The sequence below is a fragment of the Nyctereutes procyonoides genome, unplaced genomic scaffold, assembly GCF_905146905.1.
Source record: "Nyctereutes procyonoides isolate TBG_1078 unplaced genomic scaffold, NYPRO_anot_genome, whole genome shotgun sequence".
Classification (NCBI taxonomy): Eukaryota; Metazoa; Chordata; class Mammalia; order Carnivora; family Canidae; genus Nyctereutes; species Nyctereutes procyonoides.
The window spans coordinates 12,369,884-12,385,780 of NW_026575046.1; the positions used below are offsets into that span (position 1 = coordinate 12,369,884).

Consider the following 15,897-nt stretch of genomic DNA (forward strand, 5'->3'; position numbering starts at 1 on the left):
TACTGATAGAGCTCTGACAGGGATCTCTTCAAAGGGATGTCTCTGGGGCCTCTGATGGTGCGAGATGGAGATGCAGAATCTAGTTGGGGTGATATGGAGGGCAAACTGGGAGTTTGGCCCTCATTTGGTTACAGCAGCTCCCAAATTCCCAAACCCAATAGGAGCTGGGTTGACACGGGGCAATTATATGAGGTTGAATAAGATCATTAGTCCATAGCAAGAGATACTGGAGAGAGGGAGTTGCTGCTGGAGATTACAAGGTCAGGTGACTATAGCCTGTCCCAAGTCACCTGTCTGGTGGCGTCACTGATGACCACCACGCCTCTCCTCCTCGGGCTCTGTGGCTCTATCTCATCATCTAGAACAAAACTCCTGGAGCTATTCTTTGTCTTGTGCATGTAGGTGAGCTCCCCACCCTGGAGAGGGGTGAGAGCAACAGCTCCGGGTAGACAAGAGGGGACAAGCCAGCTTCCCTGCTCCCTTCAGAGTCTTCCCTGGGCTCGTGCCGTCCCACTCAAGCCGCAGGCTCCTTACCGCGTCCAAGTGTAGGAGGTTCAGAGAGCGTGCAGATGCCATCTCCAGTGGGTCATTCTCTCTGCCTCAGCCTCAGAGTTCCTGCAGGAGCAAGCTGGGGTTTTGCTTTAAGGTAGTTGAGGAAAGAATGAGTCTGGTTATCTTTATTCAGATGACAGTGACAGAGAGCCCACAGTTCAAGGGCAATTAGTGATGGGCCTGCCTGCCAGGGGCTGGTGGTCTAACGAGGCAAGATGGGGGCACTGTAGGGGTTATGACAAGATGGCATGACGAAAGTGATTCAGGAAGGAGCCCATGGATGTGCACTTGAATTTGAGGTGAGGAAAGGCTTGCAGGAGATAGTTCCTGAGCTGAGGCCCAAAAAGTAAGTAAGAGATAATTAGCAAGGAGGTGGCCCATTTCAGGCAGTGCAAAATTCTGGAGGGGAAACGTAAAAATCTGTTTAAACATCTGCAACCTGTTCAGTCAGGATGGAGCCAGGAGTAGGGGGAGGCAGCAGCAGCTCTGATGTCTGGTCATGAGAGAATTTAACACCCTGGTAGGGAATTTGGTCTTTATCTTATAGGCAATGGGGAACCCGTGAAGTATTTTAAACAGGATAGTAACATGAAGAGATTGACCCTTTAGAAACAGAATGAGAATGTATTTGTTTCCCATCGCTATATAACAAATGACCATAAAGTTAGCTGCTTAAAAAAACACCCCTTGCCTAGCCAAACTGACATGTAAAATTAACCATCGCAACCACTTATTACCCAAAAGAATTTGAAATCATTATTGCTGAGAGGAGGGCTAAAATGACCACATTTGCCACAAATTTTGAACCTAAACTAAAATCAAGCCTTTAGATCTAATACAGAGGATAAAGGAGAAAAAAAGAAAACGATACAAGAGAGCAGTGCATCACATCCAGAATGTGGGACATTCTATGGAACAGCTGGCCAGGCTTCTTCAACTAATTACGAAAAGAGGAGTGGAGGAATGCTCTAGATTAAAAGTGACTTATGAGACCTAAAAACCAAAGGCAACGTATGGATCCTGCTTGAATAATTACTTGGACAAACTAGCTGTACTTTTGAATATGGACTGGTTATCAGGGGTTATTAAGGAGCTTCTGTTGATTTTGTTTGGTGTCACAGAAATTGAAAAACAAAACAATTATGTTTGACCTGACCTGAAAAAAAGGCTTTTTGTCACGGGCAGGAGAGTCAACAGTCATGGGGGCTGATACCTCTCCCAAGATCAAACTGAGGTTTGACATCCTGTGGTGCCCACCCTTCCTCCAGAAGGAATGAGTCACGCCTTCTCTCATCCTCTATATGGTCCCTCACACACACGGGTGTATGTGTTTCCTTTTCTAAATAGTGAACTCCTTGAGGACAAGGACTCTGCTTCAATCTTCCAGACCTAGGATAGAGTAGATGCTACCAACACTAATAAATCCTAGGATGAATGTTCTCCAAACCCCTAAGTCAAAGGTAAGAATTTACTTACTTCATGGTTGCTACATTCTAACATCACAAAATAGAAGATGAGGGCACTTCTGAACCATAAAGAAAACATATCAAAATTGAATAAGAAATACGTCAGCACTGGTTCAGTGTGGCATCCAGTAACAGGTAGGTGAGCATGTTCTTTTTTTATGTGGTTAGACTGGCAAAGATTGAATTTGGGTTGTTCAGTGCCTGCCTCAGAAATAGTTGTGTTAGTTGAAGTGATGCTCGCTGCTATAACAGATAAGCCCCCAAATCTCAGTGGCTTAACGCACAGCTGTTTGCTTCTCCCTTACGTAGAGTCCAGGCAGGAGCCCCCTTTCAAGAGAGGGAGGGCAAGTGGTGTGATAGAGGTAAAGACTCTGTTCCATGAAGCCATTCACATTCTCACTGAAGGTGGCTTTCAAAGTCACCCTCCCTGGATACTGACCCCTAATTAGTAAACTGGAGTAAAAAGACAAGTGCCTCGTTCCCACCCCTCTTGACATTTGAGGGGTGGGAACTAGCCACTCAGCCTCACTTCAGGGCAAAGAGGCTGGAATATGGTGCCCAGTTGGGCAGGGACTTCCTGACAACAATTCTACAAGAACAAAAATCCTTTGTGGCCAGTTAAGCACCTCTTCCACAGGTCATTCTCGTAAGTGTTCTGACATTTATACAAATGAAATACTATGCCCAATTATGCTTCTTTCATCCCTCATAAAATAGAAGAAGTCATAAGGGTCTAGTGAAGAATTTGGGGCTAGTGGCTATAGGGGACTTGTCTGCAGTGCTTTAGTAAATACATTGTTACTCTCAGTTCAGGACATCTCATGAAACCCGAGGAATTCACGAAGGGCCTTCTTCACTTTGTAGAAGGTCGCTGTAGAGAAATGTCACAAGAACTTTCCAAAGCTTAAGGAAGATGATAGAAGTAATTCTGAAACAGCCCACTGGTCTAAGAAAATCTCATCTAGAGATGAAATAGTTCGGGTGAGTGTTGAGTTCCTTCTCTGGTAGACATTTCTCCCATGTGTGAGGCCTATGGTTTCAAAGCGATTCGTCACTGGAATGGTGTCCTGTCTCCAACTTGGGAAAACCAGTGTTCTCCTTTGTAGGTGTACAAATGCCGCCGAAGGTGCTAAGTGCACTTCTAATCTGTACTCCAGCTCAAATACACTGGGCTACAAAACCTTGTGTCCAACTGCTTATTCAACATCTCCAGAGACCGACCTCAGGCCCCCTCAACAGCCAACAAAGCTCACCATCTTTCTACTTCTGCTTCTCCACGATTGTACAGTTCAGCCTGGTGTCCATTCAGTTCATTTCTCCCACCTCAAGGGTACTCAGCCTGGGGCGATTTTGCTTCCTGGAGATAAGTGGCAATGTCTGGAGACAGGTTCACCTGTCACAACCAGGGGGAAGGGATGCTAGTGGGATCTAATGGGTAGAGACCAAGAATGTAACTAAGTACCTTACAATGCACAGGACAGTCCCTCACGCCCCCAGTAAAGAATTATCTAGCTCATAATGTGCCAACAGTGTTAGGAGAGAGGTATTTTGCCTTACTCCATGTCCTGTAGGGTCTATCACCTCTGTGTCTTTCGAATCTCTTCTGTCTCAGCACTCCAATTCCCAATGCCTTGTTACAGTCTTTTATCCTATCTCCCGTGAAATACAAGAGGATCCGCACCCATTTTCTTTTTTCTTTCTTAAAGATTTTATTTATTTATTTGAGAGAGTGACAGAGCAAGCATGAACAAGGTGGTGGGGGGATGGGCAGAGGGAGAGGGAGAAGCAGACACCCCTCTGAGCAGGGAGCTGATGCGGGGCTTGATCCCAGGACCCTGGGATCATGACCTGAGCCAAAGGCAGATGCTTAACCACCTGAGCCACCCAGGCGCCCCTACCCATTTTCTTTCCACCCAATCCTGTTGCTCCTTTGAAAGCACACGTCCTCCCCCCATCTTGCAACCTTTCTCTCATATTTAAGGTTCTGTTAACTCCCCAAAATTAACTCTTATGTGAACCTTCCTGTGTGGTCTACTCTCCCTCCTCCCCCTCCAGTCTCAGTTGAAGACCGCTGGCTGTAGACACACCATCACGTGTTTCCCAAACTAGACCCAAGTGACTTACTTTTTTTTTTAAAAGATTTTATTTATTCATGAGAGACATAGAGAGAGGCAGAGACAGAGGCAGAGGGAGGAGGCGCAGGCTCCATGCAAGGAGCCCGATGTAGGACTCAATCTCAGGACTCTGGGATCACGCCCTGAGCCAAAGGCAGAAGCTCAACCACTGAACCACCCAGGCATCCCTGACCCGAGTGACTTATGAGAAGTAACCTTCATATTCAGCCTCTATGAGCAGTAACAGCACAGTTGAAGTAACTAAGAATGTGCACTCTCACTGGCCCTTCTTGTGATCAGAACTAGAAAGTAAGAAGGCTGGGCTGGGTTGGATAGGAGGCAGGGTGGACACGGTGGTCACAGTGGCCTGTTACATTGAGTTGGTCTATGTGCCTGGGTACAGTTTGGCTGCTGGCCTCCTTGTTTCCTACAGAGCCCCTGGAGCTACCCCGCCCTGATGGTGTTTGGTATGTTTCACTGTGAGGTACTCTAGTGTCTTACAGACTTCACTTCAGGTTTCAAGAGCTATTAATATGGAGAAAGAAAATGAAAAAGGCCACGATACTACAGAGAGAAAAAGTCAAAGCCCAATAAAAAGTCCCAAGCAGCATGCTGGCTTTGGCATTATTTTGATGCATATGGAAGACTAGTGGAAGTGCTTATTTAAAAAAAGTTCAGGGGCTCCTGAGTGGTCAACTGGGTGTCCGACTCTTGATTTCGGCTCAGACCATGGTCTCAGGGTCCTGAGATTAAGCCCCACATCAGGCTCTGGGCCCAGCACAGAATCTACTTTTCCCTCTCACTCTGCTCCTCCCCCCAACTTGTGGCTCTGCTCTCTGCAATAAATAAATAAAAGCTTTTTTTAAAAAAGTTCAAATATTTTCCCTGGTAACATTTGCAAGGCCACTGATGAAAACAGTGGCCTTCCCTTCCAGTTTTGCCATTTGTAGGGAGGAGCAGCAGCAGGACCACCTTTTCTTACAGGTACAATCTTACATTTTATGATTAACAAAATAAGAAGCCCTAGAGGTCTTCTCTCACTTCTCTAATATATATGTGTACATGTGTGCAGGATTATTTATGACGGAACAAACTGCTTACAACCTATACATCTTTCATTAGTCGACAAATTATACTGCATCCATAACTGGTATTTAAGGTATGCATTAATATGCAGCCATCAATGTAAATGTGGATTCAACAGAGAGAGATCCATGATGTAGTAGCAAATAAAAAAGAAAAGGATATGGAAACCACAGGTATGGTATCTAATTGTTAACGCACACTTGAGTGCATGTGTGTGCGTGTGTCTATACACAGAAGGTCTGACAATATACAAAAGCTCTAGAGGATGGAATTGTGGGTGATTTACTTTTCTGCCTATGCTTTCGACTTTCTCCACAAGATTTCCAAAGTAGCAGTTGTTTCTTTCTCCTCCTAATAAAAGTAATATATTCTCCAAATTTTCCATCTTGTATAGGTAACATTTAATAGTCCTATAAATAAGAAACCTTCCAAATACCTGAAAGGCTCATTCCCTCTCCTGCTTCAGATCTTAACTCAAATGATACCTTTTCAGGGGGATCTCTCGAACCACCTGACTAAAACTGCACCCATCCCACCCCCTTGCTCTGTTTTTGGCCGTCATCTACACCATCAAGTGCCACATGTTTTACTTCCTTGTCTATTGTATGCATTCCTCTACTAGCACATTACCTTCCTGAGGGCAGGGAATTTTATTTTGTTCACTGCTATAGCTCCAAAGCCTAGAATGATGCATGATATACAGACGGTACTCACCACATATTTATTAAAATAATGAATAAAAACACATTTGTTTTAAAAGAGAAGTTGTGCCCCCACCCTTTTAAAAAGATTTTTATTTTATTAATGAGAGACACACAGAGAGAGGCAGAGACATAAGCAGAGGGAGAAGCAGGCTCCCTGCAGGGAGCCTGATGCAGGACTTGATCCCAGGACCCTGGGATCATGACCTGAGCCCAAGGCAGATGCTCAACCATTGAGCACCCAGGTGCCCCAAACTTTGCCTTTATTAATAAGAAACAAATGATACTCAGTTTAAAATAACATTTTAAAAAAATGTCATGTCTTTCAATGTAATGTTAGCCCTTTATTGCAGGGACCACTTCAAGTTGATGAAAGCTATAAAGACTCCTCATCCTGCTCCCGTCCACTCCCAACCTCACCACTGCCCGATTGCCTGATTGTGAAATCAAACACAATTTCAGGAGGTTCTGAGACTTCCTTTAAGTCTGTTTATGAACTTCTTAAAGCATCCACTGACCCCAGGATTAGAGTATCTGATTTAAAGTGTTGTGTGGCTTGGAATCATGATTTCTCCTCCTATTCTAATGATTCAAAGAATATATTTGATTCAAATATGTCCTTCCCCACTCGCATTAGCCAGTTAAAACATTAAAGGGATCCCTTCTACAAAAGATTCAACGCTTAGTGAGAGTAAGTTCAGTGTCTGCAGTTGAGAAGACGTTAAACATCCAGATGAAAGCTGAAAAATCTAGTTAATAATCCAGACTTCCAAAAGTATAGATGTTAATAGAGTGTAGCCCAAATATCTGGTGAGGTGAATTTTTCACTTGTCAGCTGAAGTCTTATGTCACAATCTCAGAGAAAAACAGGATCTATTCCACGTAGAAGATGTTTTTTGAATTTTATTGTTGAAAGAACAAAATAAAAGGGAATATGCACATCCACCAAAGTGAGGTTTTCCATTAAAGAGAAGAGAAACCATATACTTTGTAATAAAGACCATCCAGCTCAAAATAACATATTAGATCGGTAAAACAACAATAGCGAGTTGACCTTGTGTTTTATTTCGACGAGCGCACTTCATTCATCGTCTGCAGGAAAACTAGGCTAGATCTCGATGGGCAACAGTCACAGTTATTAAGCAAGTAAATACACCACCATTTCCGTGCCCTCCTTTATTTCTTTATGTCTTCAGTCTCATCTGGCTCTTTCTCTTGATGCTCTCTTTCCCACCTCATTTCTTTTAACTCTTGTCTGTACTTCCGTTCAATGAACCGCTTCTGATGGGCCATCTGGGGAAAGTTATCTGACACGAGGAAATACATTTTATACTCAATAAAGGGTAGCCTCTGGTGCAAAGAACGATGCAAACTAAACACACACACATTCACGAGAAACACAGAGCTGTATATTCTAAGGCAGGGGGGCAGACAACTGCTCCGTGTCTTCCCTTGGCCTTTTGTCATTCAGAAACCCACTGGCCGTCTGCACCAGTACCCCGACGCTATAGTGCAACATCTGATGTGGATTTGAGTATAAAAGGCACCAAAACATATAGCAGTGTTAAAACACAGATGTGCTGTTTCCAAGTGGTTTCAGGCAGGTTTGAACAAGGTTCTCCTAGTAAGAAGTGATTGTCAGGGAGAGATTACAGAATGTAGCCAAATGGGCCTATGTATTTTTGCAAAGCTCAAACCAAAAGCTCCCAATAATGATATTATCACACCAGTTACCAAGAATTAAATTTTCTGAGAAAAGAGGAAAAAGATCTGAAGGACAGAGGCATTAAGTTATTATTTCTGATCATTCTATTTTTAAAGTTTACCTTAAGATTCCCTAATGCTATGCCAGCAACAGCAATGCAGGTAGAGCATTTTTTATTTGGTTAAAGGAAACATGTCACTCAACGGTACGGTTTAAGCTCTATTTAGTCTGATATTTGACCCTGTGCAAGATACAGTGGAAATCTTGGTTAAGGTCTAAAAATGTTACAATTCAGTTGTCATTTGAGGTATATAGCAAGTACGCTGGCGGAGTAAGAAATTGAGGATGGAACAAGAAAAAAAGTCATTTTATACACTTAGTCAACAAACACACACTTCAACAACAAACGTCAAAAAGGGATGCATACAAAAAAAAAAAAAAAAGGATGCATATAAACATGAATGAGAGCCACATAAGTTACCTGTACCACAGAGGGAAAATGACACTCTTCTCTCTAACTGGGTAAGGGGTTGTTATATACAAGAGTTCCTACTTCATATTTTAAATATGAAGATTCAGAGATGTGAGAGAGATGGCATGTTTGGGGAAGAGCAAGTTTGGCTTTTGTCTGGGTTGAAGAATAACAAAAGGGATTTAAATATACAGCAAATTCCTAAATTATTCTCTCCCTTTTTATATAGTGTCCCATCCTCGCCCCAGGGGAGAGGAAGGGACAGGAGCAGGGTGCTAGGAAAAGTATGTGAGAGGCAGGCAGTCAATCAGTAAAGACTCTGAATATCTGAGTCACTGACTGATTTTAAACAAAAGAGATACATAATGACACCTGTATTTTAAAAATAAAACAGGAACCTAATCCTATTCCCTAAATGATATCAAGTTGACCCTACGTATTGTATAAAACACAGGTTTCAAGTACTATAAGTGCTTTTGGAAAAAACAAATCGAATACAAAAAAGTCAGCTGTAAAGCCAGTTACTACAAAATGAACCCGACTTCCTTGGTAAATTCTATTCTAGAACCTAGTTTGCATTAAAAAAATCCCACCACTCAGTTCTAACCATTGATAAACTTTTAGAATGTATCCTTACAGTTTTCTAAGAGTTATGGTACACACATACATACATAGTGTAAATGTGCATGTATTATATAGACATACAAATATTTAATCACTCCCCCATGCACCCTTACTTTGAGAGAGAATGGCATACATACATTTTCATGGGTACATTTAAAAAAAAAAAAAACCTATTCTAGTATAAGTATTTCTCTGTATCAGCACTCTAATGATTACAAAGTATAACAACACTTGGATAAAAGCAGGAATTGGTCAACTACTGCCCATAGGCCGAATACAGTCCACCACCTGTTTTTGTAAATGCAGTTTTATTGGAACACGGACACATCTGCTCATCTGCATACTATTCATTCCTGCCCGCTACAGTAGCAGAGTTGAGTAATTGTGACAAAGACTGTATGGCCTGCAAAGCTTAAAATATTTTTTATCTGGTTCTTTACAAAAAATGTTTGCCAACCCCTGCAACATAGCATAGTTTATTTAAGCATTTCCCTATTGTTAAACATGCAGTTTGATTGACTTATTTGGCTGTTATAAATCAAGTTGTCTCTATTATCATGGCATGTGAACTGGAGCTCGTAACTCCAGTCATTTCCTTAAGTTTGATTCCTAGAAATGAAGTCTCCAGATCAAAAGGTATGGACTTCTTTAATGACTAGATACAGACGGTTAAACTGCTTTCTGGGAGTTTAAATGACTCACTCCTACCAATATGCATGTGGAGGTCAGTCTCTGAACACACCATCTCTCCAGTACTGTTTTATCGTTAAAAGCGAATGAAAAAACCTCCAAAGAGAACCTTTGGCAATTTTATAGGTCGAAAATGGAATCTCACTTTTATTTCAATATGTGATTGTGCATTTGTATATAATGAATGAAAAAATTCCCCAACAGAGTTAACTTAAAACTTTCAGTGAAGATTCCATAGACACTGGAAACTGGAAATACAAGCTACCGCCAACTTGTCCTCCCTCCCCCGACCCTAGGAAGCTACTGTCTGCTGATTTCCACTTGACTCCTAGCCCTCTCTTTCTTTTCCTGGAATCTCCCACAGTGAGAATCCTGGGCCTCTTGACTTTAGCTTCCCGTGCTTTGCTCTGTCCCACATTTAGCTGGTACTTGGAGCATAATGGAATTGCACTGTCCTGTTTTGCACAGACTGTGCAGTATAGCACAGTAGACCTCAGAAGAAAAATTCTTTGCATTTAAGCCTTCAATTTACAAAAGACTATACAGTTCCCTACATGGTCAATGACATCACTGAAGTATCCTCCACTCAGCCATCCCATTCCTGGGAATCTATCCCATAGAACCAAAAGGACTATTTAGACATTTACTGTCAACAGTGATTTAAAAAAAACCAGAAAGAGTATCCATCAAAACTAAAAGAGCTGACTAGAATATGGCAAATCCATTGCATGAAATACTATGCAGCCATTAAGAAAGAATGAATTAGGGGCACCTGTGATATATTATTGAGCAAGAACAAAAAGATGCAGATAAGTGTGTAAATATCTCATTCTCATAAAACAATGGCCAAAAACTAAAAAGAAAAAAAAAAAAACCTTCACTTGTATAAAATTTTAGAAGTATAGGGAAATATATCGAAAAAGATACACTGGGCTGTTCATATGGGCGATCTGGGCTGAGTGGGACTCCACACAAGAAAGGAAAATGAAAATCAAAAAGCATTCAGGAATACTTTTCAGAAAAATTATCAGCCCATTTTATACATATCTTACATTCTACTACATTCTTTGTGGAGAGTAATTATGAAGAAAAAAATCACATTTTATCAGTACTTACCATTTTTATATTTCCCCATTTTCTTTCTATAAAACATGTATTATGAACATATAATTATAGAAAAAGGGAGAGGCTTACATTTTTCAAGTGCATCCATTGCTGCTCCCATTTCTGCTTGCTGAATACTATCAAATAAAATAAAGGTAAAGTGCAGTTTAAAGATTTTTTTCAAAAACACAAGGTATGGCCACACATTATTCAGGTTTTCATGTCTGATGCATAAAATTTTATCTGATTACTTCTGTCACATACTGAATCACACAGGTTAGGAATATACACAAAGGCATGCAGAAACATCATTTATTTGCACAAAGCCTATTTAGGTTATTTGTTCCACATTTTTTTTTTTTTTTTTTTTTTTTTTAAATTTTTTTTTATTTATTTACGATAGTCACACAGAGAGAGAGAGAGGCAGAGACACAGGCAGAGGGAGAAGCAGGCTCCATGCACCGGGAGCCCGACGTGGGACTCGATCCCGGGTCCCCAGGATCGCGCCCTGGGCCAAAGGCAGGCGCCAAACCGCTGCGCCACCCAGGGATCCCTTGTTCCACATTTTTAATACTGTATTAAAATGCCTTCCATTTACATTAGGTCTGAAGTATTTTAAGTTTGAACTTCCTTAACATAAGTTTAAAAAAGAGAAGAGTTAAAAAAAAATGTAGACAGACTTCCAATCACTTCTCAGTTTAAGATATAAATTAGAGGGTTCAGAGAAAGACGATAATATACATAATTCTTTTTACCTGAGAGAAGATGTTAGGTAGCATTTCCAACAAAGCTCAAGTGAGTAGCAGTGAGAAATCAAATGTTTAATGGCTGTGTCACGCACGACGTATCTATAAAATGCTTGCAGCAACACTGGGTACCCTATTGGGTAACTGACACTGGACAGATCTTACCTTTACACCACCAGGTAATGAGGCCCTCTCAAGGTAGCCAAGCTCCTTATGCAATGGCAGTCTCACTGTCCAAGGCCAAGCTCATGTTTGGGGCTGGGCTTGGAGGGGACATTAATCCTTGGGATTCGCTTTATTACCCTTGAACATTCTATACTCTGAGTTTAAAATGACAGACTGCAAAGTTTGGAAGTACCCAGTAGGGACTTTTCAGACCCACAGGATGTTCATTTGAAGAAATTAAAAGGATCTTCTCTCATACCTTGGTCCTTTCCCACAGCCTATTCTTTCTCCCTTAAAGTACACTGCCACAGTGTAGGTTCTAGCATGCGAGGGTCCTACCGTCTGCAGCGTTCTGAAAGAAAAAAAAGGAACATTAATTATGGTAAGGTATTATTTAATTGTTATTGCTAATATATAACTCTAAGAAAACGTGTACTTATCACTTAGAGAAAGGTAAAAGTAACATGAAAATTAAAGGAGTAAGTTTATTTGCTATGCTGACAAATCTATAGAGAGCTTTTAAAGTAGGAAATTTTTAAAATTCTACACTGGATTTTTATACGTTTTTTTCCCCAAAGCATTATAAATAGCACCTGAAGGCTACAGTGAAGTGTAAAATGTCTTAAACAATTTCAAAGCGTGTATACTCCAAGTATCCTAAAACTAACAAACTTTTCAGCAGTGAAAAGTTAACCACCTTAGTCTGTTAATTGTTCTTCAATGCTAATCACAACTAAAAATGATAAATATCTGGGCAATGCATCTCAAGCCACATCTGAATGGTTTCATCCCTTATGAGTTCTCTCCAATGCCTGGTATCTTATCTAAAAGATCGGAAAATCTATTTAATTTCTGAAACATCTGAGATCACTTCAAAGGTAGGCTATAATGCCGAGTACACAACACAACTGCCAAAAAAAACAAAACTCCAGGTACTCTGGATTTTAATGACACGGCGCAGATTTCTAATGCAGTAAAACTGATAACTTTATGGAAAAGGGAAATTAAAAGTAGCCAACAAAGATAATGGAACGAACACGGTAATCTTGAAAAAAATATGTAAAACATCCCTGTCATCTTGATAGAAAAGAACAAGCTCATCGTGTACTTGCATTTGGGGGATTTATGAGAAGGGAGCAGAGTCATTTCCTTTGTGTTGATACACTCCGTGGGATGAAAGCACATGGATGCCTTCTTTAAGGTAGCACTTATGACAGTAATCACGCCTGTGCTATATGAGAAGTTTATCATCCTCATTTTATTTATTGAACCTTAATTATCACTTTGATGAGGAAATACTTTGAGCCTTTCATGTAATACAGTTTGGATATTCATTATGCTTATTAGGTACATATTAAAGTGCTATTTCTAAACATTTGGGGATTTTTCCCAATAAGTAAAGGAAACATTGTTTAGCAGTGACAGTTTCTTGGGACAATTTATAGTAGCTTGCTGTGGGGTGACTCAAACTTCACTTGGCCTCAGTTCTTGTAGCGAAAAAGCCTATAACGTGTTGTGACTATTAAATAAACACATAAAAAAGGATTTAAAATTCGCAACTGCCACTCTGGTGTTTTTCCTTTTGGAGTTTGAGAAAGTCCACAGAGAGGGGCTTTTATTCCATATGGAACATTTTCACAAATGTGTGCACTTGCAACCATGTGTGTGCACAGACAAGGAGTAAACCTGCATTCAAACTAGATTTTTAAGCATCCTTAAAAACACATACCCAGAAAATACCTCGGGAGGCAATCCACCTATTTTGATAATCCTTTCCTTTTGTAATTCCTCTTTGAAAACACCTTCGGAGTCAACAAAGGAGAGTCTCAGGATAATTATTCTACCTCCCAGTAAAATATCCTGTTTGCATCAAAACTGGTATTATGTGTGTAGTGACCTGCATTCTTTTTGAATAACTTCTGGCTACCACTCAGAAGATAATGATTTGTCACTAAAGATATTCAAAAGTACACAGCAGTTTCTGATACACATTCTATAGAAGAAAAACTCCAAATATTTGAGTAACAGAGGGGCAGTGAAGAACCGCCCTGCTTCCTACAGTGGCTGCCTGAAACAGCGCGCCATAGCTGTCAGACAACAGGGACAGAGGCCAACAGGCTTCAAAGTGGAATGGAGAGAGACACCCAAATACTGTTAAAACAAGCACAACCTTCTGATCTAGATGCAAAGCCCAGCAGAAGTTACGAGAAATAAAACAAACATAAAAAGCACAGATAATCAAAGGTGACCCACTTACTTAGAACGAAAAGACTGAGACGCCCAAAGAGATTTCGAGTTGGGCCCAAAGTCGGTGTCAAGGAGTCCCAATCCAGGCCCCTCAGAATGATTACCCCAGTGGTTTGTTTTTCCTCCAGACCCCTGGAGCATCGGCTCTGAACTCACTGGATCCAATGCCCGTGAGAGCGAGTACTTACTTGTACAGAGGAATGTCTGGCTCCTTTCCTTCTGTCCTGAGTGTCAAGCAACACTGTTGAAGCTGGGATTTGGGGTCATTCCAATCCTGATTCAAAATAAACTCCTGGAGCAAGTTCCCAAGAAGTATTTAGTAAGGGGTTCTGGAATCACTGAGCATAAAGTAGATAACCAATTTAAATTTTATATGAGCTTACTTTTAATCGTGGAAAGAAGCAAACATTCATGAAAGTATGAACATATTCTAAATCCTTATCAATGTACAGCGCTGCAATAAATGCTGAAAAAGAGAATATTTAAAAATAAAACCACAATGCACTGCCATCTACCAGAAAGAGTAAGAGACCAGACTTTTAAGAAATGTAATGAGGTTTGTAATTCCCAGGCCCTCTTTATTTTTTAGAATTATCGTATCCTCTTTCTTCAAACAAGTATTTCCCTTTATCACTAATATCAGAAGCAACAGCATAGATGTGTGATTAAAAATGCAAAAATCAAAGAGTACAAAGACCAAATTACATTTGGCTAAAGGCTAAATAAATAGTTAAATGACACACAAAATGCTCTCATACAGCAGGGAGAAAATGATTTCTGGGAATACAACCATGTTAACAACAAATCAAAAGAAAACCTAAAGATCAGATACAACACCAGAATGAGCACATTCTTGGGGCCTGCCATTCTCAACACCAATCTTGAGAAGGTTAGCCATTGACAAGGGGCTATGTTACATTTCATGAACAGATATGGGACAATTTATAGAGTCTCAGGATTATGAGAGACTATAGAGTCTCTGCCCACACAGAGAAAACCTTAATACTGGGCTTAGTGACAAAATAACAATATATCAAACTTGCATTAATAAATAAATGGTGACCCCAGAGAGGACTTGATTAAAAGATACTTTAACCAAGGAAACAAATGGTGAGTTTTTAAAAGGTATAAAAACAGCTTTCACTGAGCTTAAAACAAAAACCCCAAAAACCCTGCCAGTGAAACAGATTATTCAACGTTTTTGTAATTTTAAGTTACTTTTCTTTAACTGAAAAAGAGGTTCTTTTAAGTTTCTTTTAGTCAGACTACCTTTGCACTTTGTAAATGAGCTGGTTTTGCACGGTAGACTTTAATACTTGTAATATAATTCCAATAGTCAAAAATACCATATTTTTTTTAAAGTTCCAAGCCCCAGTGAATGGCCCACTCGTTTTAAACCAGTATCAGAAACAATAAAATTATGTGTATAATCCTTTAGTTAGCCATAATAGGATTGTTTATAATGCTTCCAGACCATATCAGAAGTTGCCAAAGATGACAACTATGTCCAGAGAGTTTTGAGCTCATTCAAAACAACAGATAATAGTTTTAGTATTTAAGGAATAAATTAGCCTTCTTTCTTCTATGCCCCTGTATAAAGGCTGCTGGGTGGCAAAAAAAAAAAAAAAAAAAAAAAAAAAAAGCTATGAGTCACTTTTACCAATCTCCACACTCTACTACCATTTCCCATAAAGGATGTGACTGCTAAGCATTAGAATGGAAGGGTACAGAGGCAGGGATGGAGGGCTGATACCACTGAATACAGACTGAACATAAAACTCATTATTTACATGTCTTATTTCCAAATTATTCTAATAAACTTTGGAAAAAGCATGAATAAAAATTAAACAGAAAAGGTTTCTTTACTTAGAACATAATAATAATAATGAGAAGTAAGATAAATGTGGGTACATTTGATTTAAATTCTGAGTCTACAGGTTAAGAGAAACTTAAGACTCACATTCCAAAAGGTCTGCCAAGGTCTTGGTCCTAAGGGCCACAGGTCTCTTGGTCTTGTCGTTGGTGATGGCATATTCTTGCATGCCCAGCTCCTCTGCTACCTTGGCCTGAGTTCTGTTATTCACCAAAGAGCTTCGCAGCAACTGACCAAGAGTAATTAAGGGATGTTTAGAAACCATTTCAATGTGGTCTCTCTCCTCCTTCAGTGTTGGGCTCAAACAGACCAAGATCATGTCACTGACAGGGATGCCAAGTTAAGCAATGGT

At 40.3% G+C, this 15,897-nt stretch overlaps 1 protein-coding gene across 6 annotated transcripts in view; it reads right to left on the reverse strand.

Annotated features, from left to right (window-relative positions):
• Positions 1 to 6,809: 6,809 nt before the first annotated feature.
• Positions 6,810 to 15,897, reverse strand: part of DROSHA (drosha ribonuclease III) — a 119,464-nt gene continuing 110,376 nt past the window's right edge. For all 6 annotated transcript variants that reach the window (XM_055325124.1, XM_055325127.1, XM_055325128.1 and 3 more), the window contains 6 exons: positions 15,633 to 15,774; positions 14,056 to 14,138; positions 13,861 to 13,964; positions 11,685 to 11,777; positions 10,605 to 10,651; positions 6,810 to 7,226 (listed from right to left, as the gene is read on the reverse strand). In XM_055325124.1, coding sequence (XP_055181099.1) covers positions 7,096 to 7,226; positions 10,605 to 10,651; positions 11,685 to 11,777; positions 13,861 to 13,964; positions 14,056 to 14,138; positions 15,633 to 15,774 — 600 coding nt within the window. In that variant the 3' untranslated portion in view covers positions 6,810 to 7,095. The remainder of the gene's footprint in view (positions 7,227 to 10,604; positions 10,652 to 11,684; positions 11,778 to 13,860; positions 13,965 to 14,055; positions 14,139 to 15,632; positions 15,775 to 15,897) is intronic.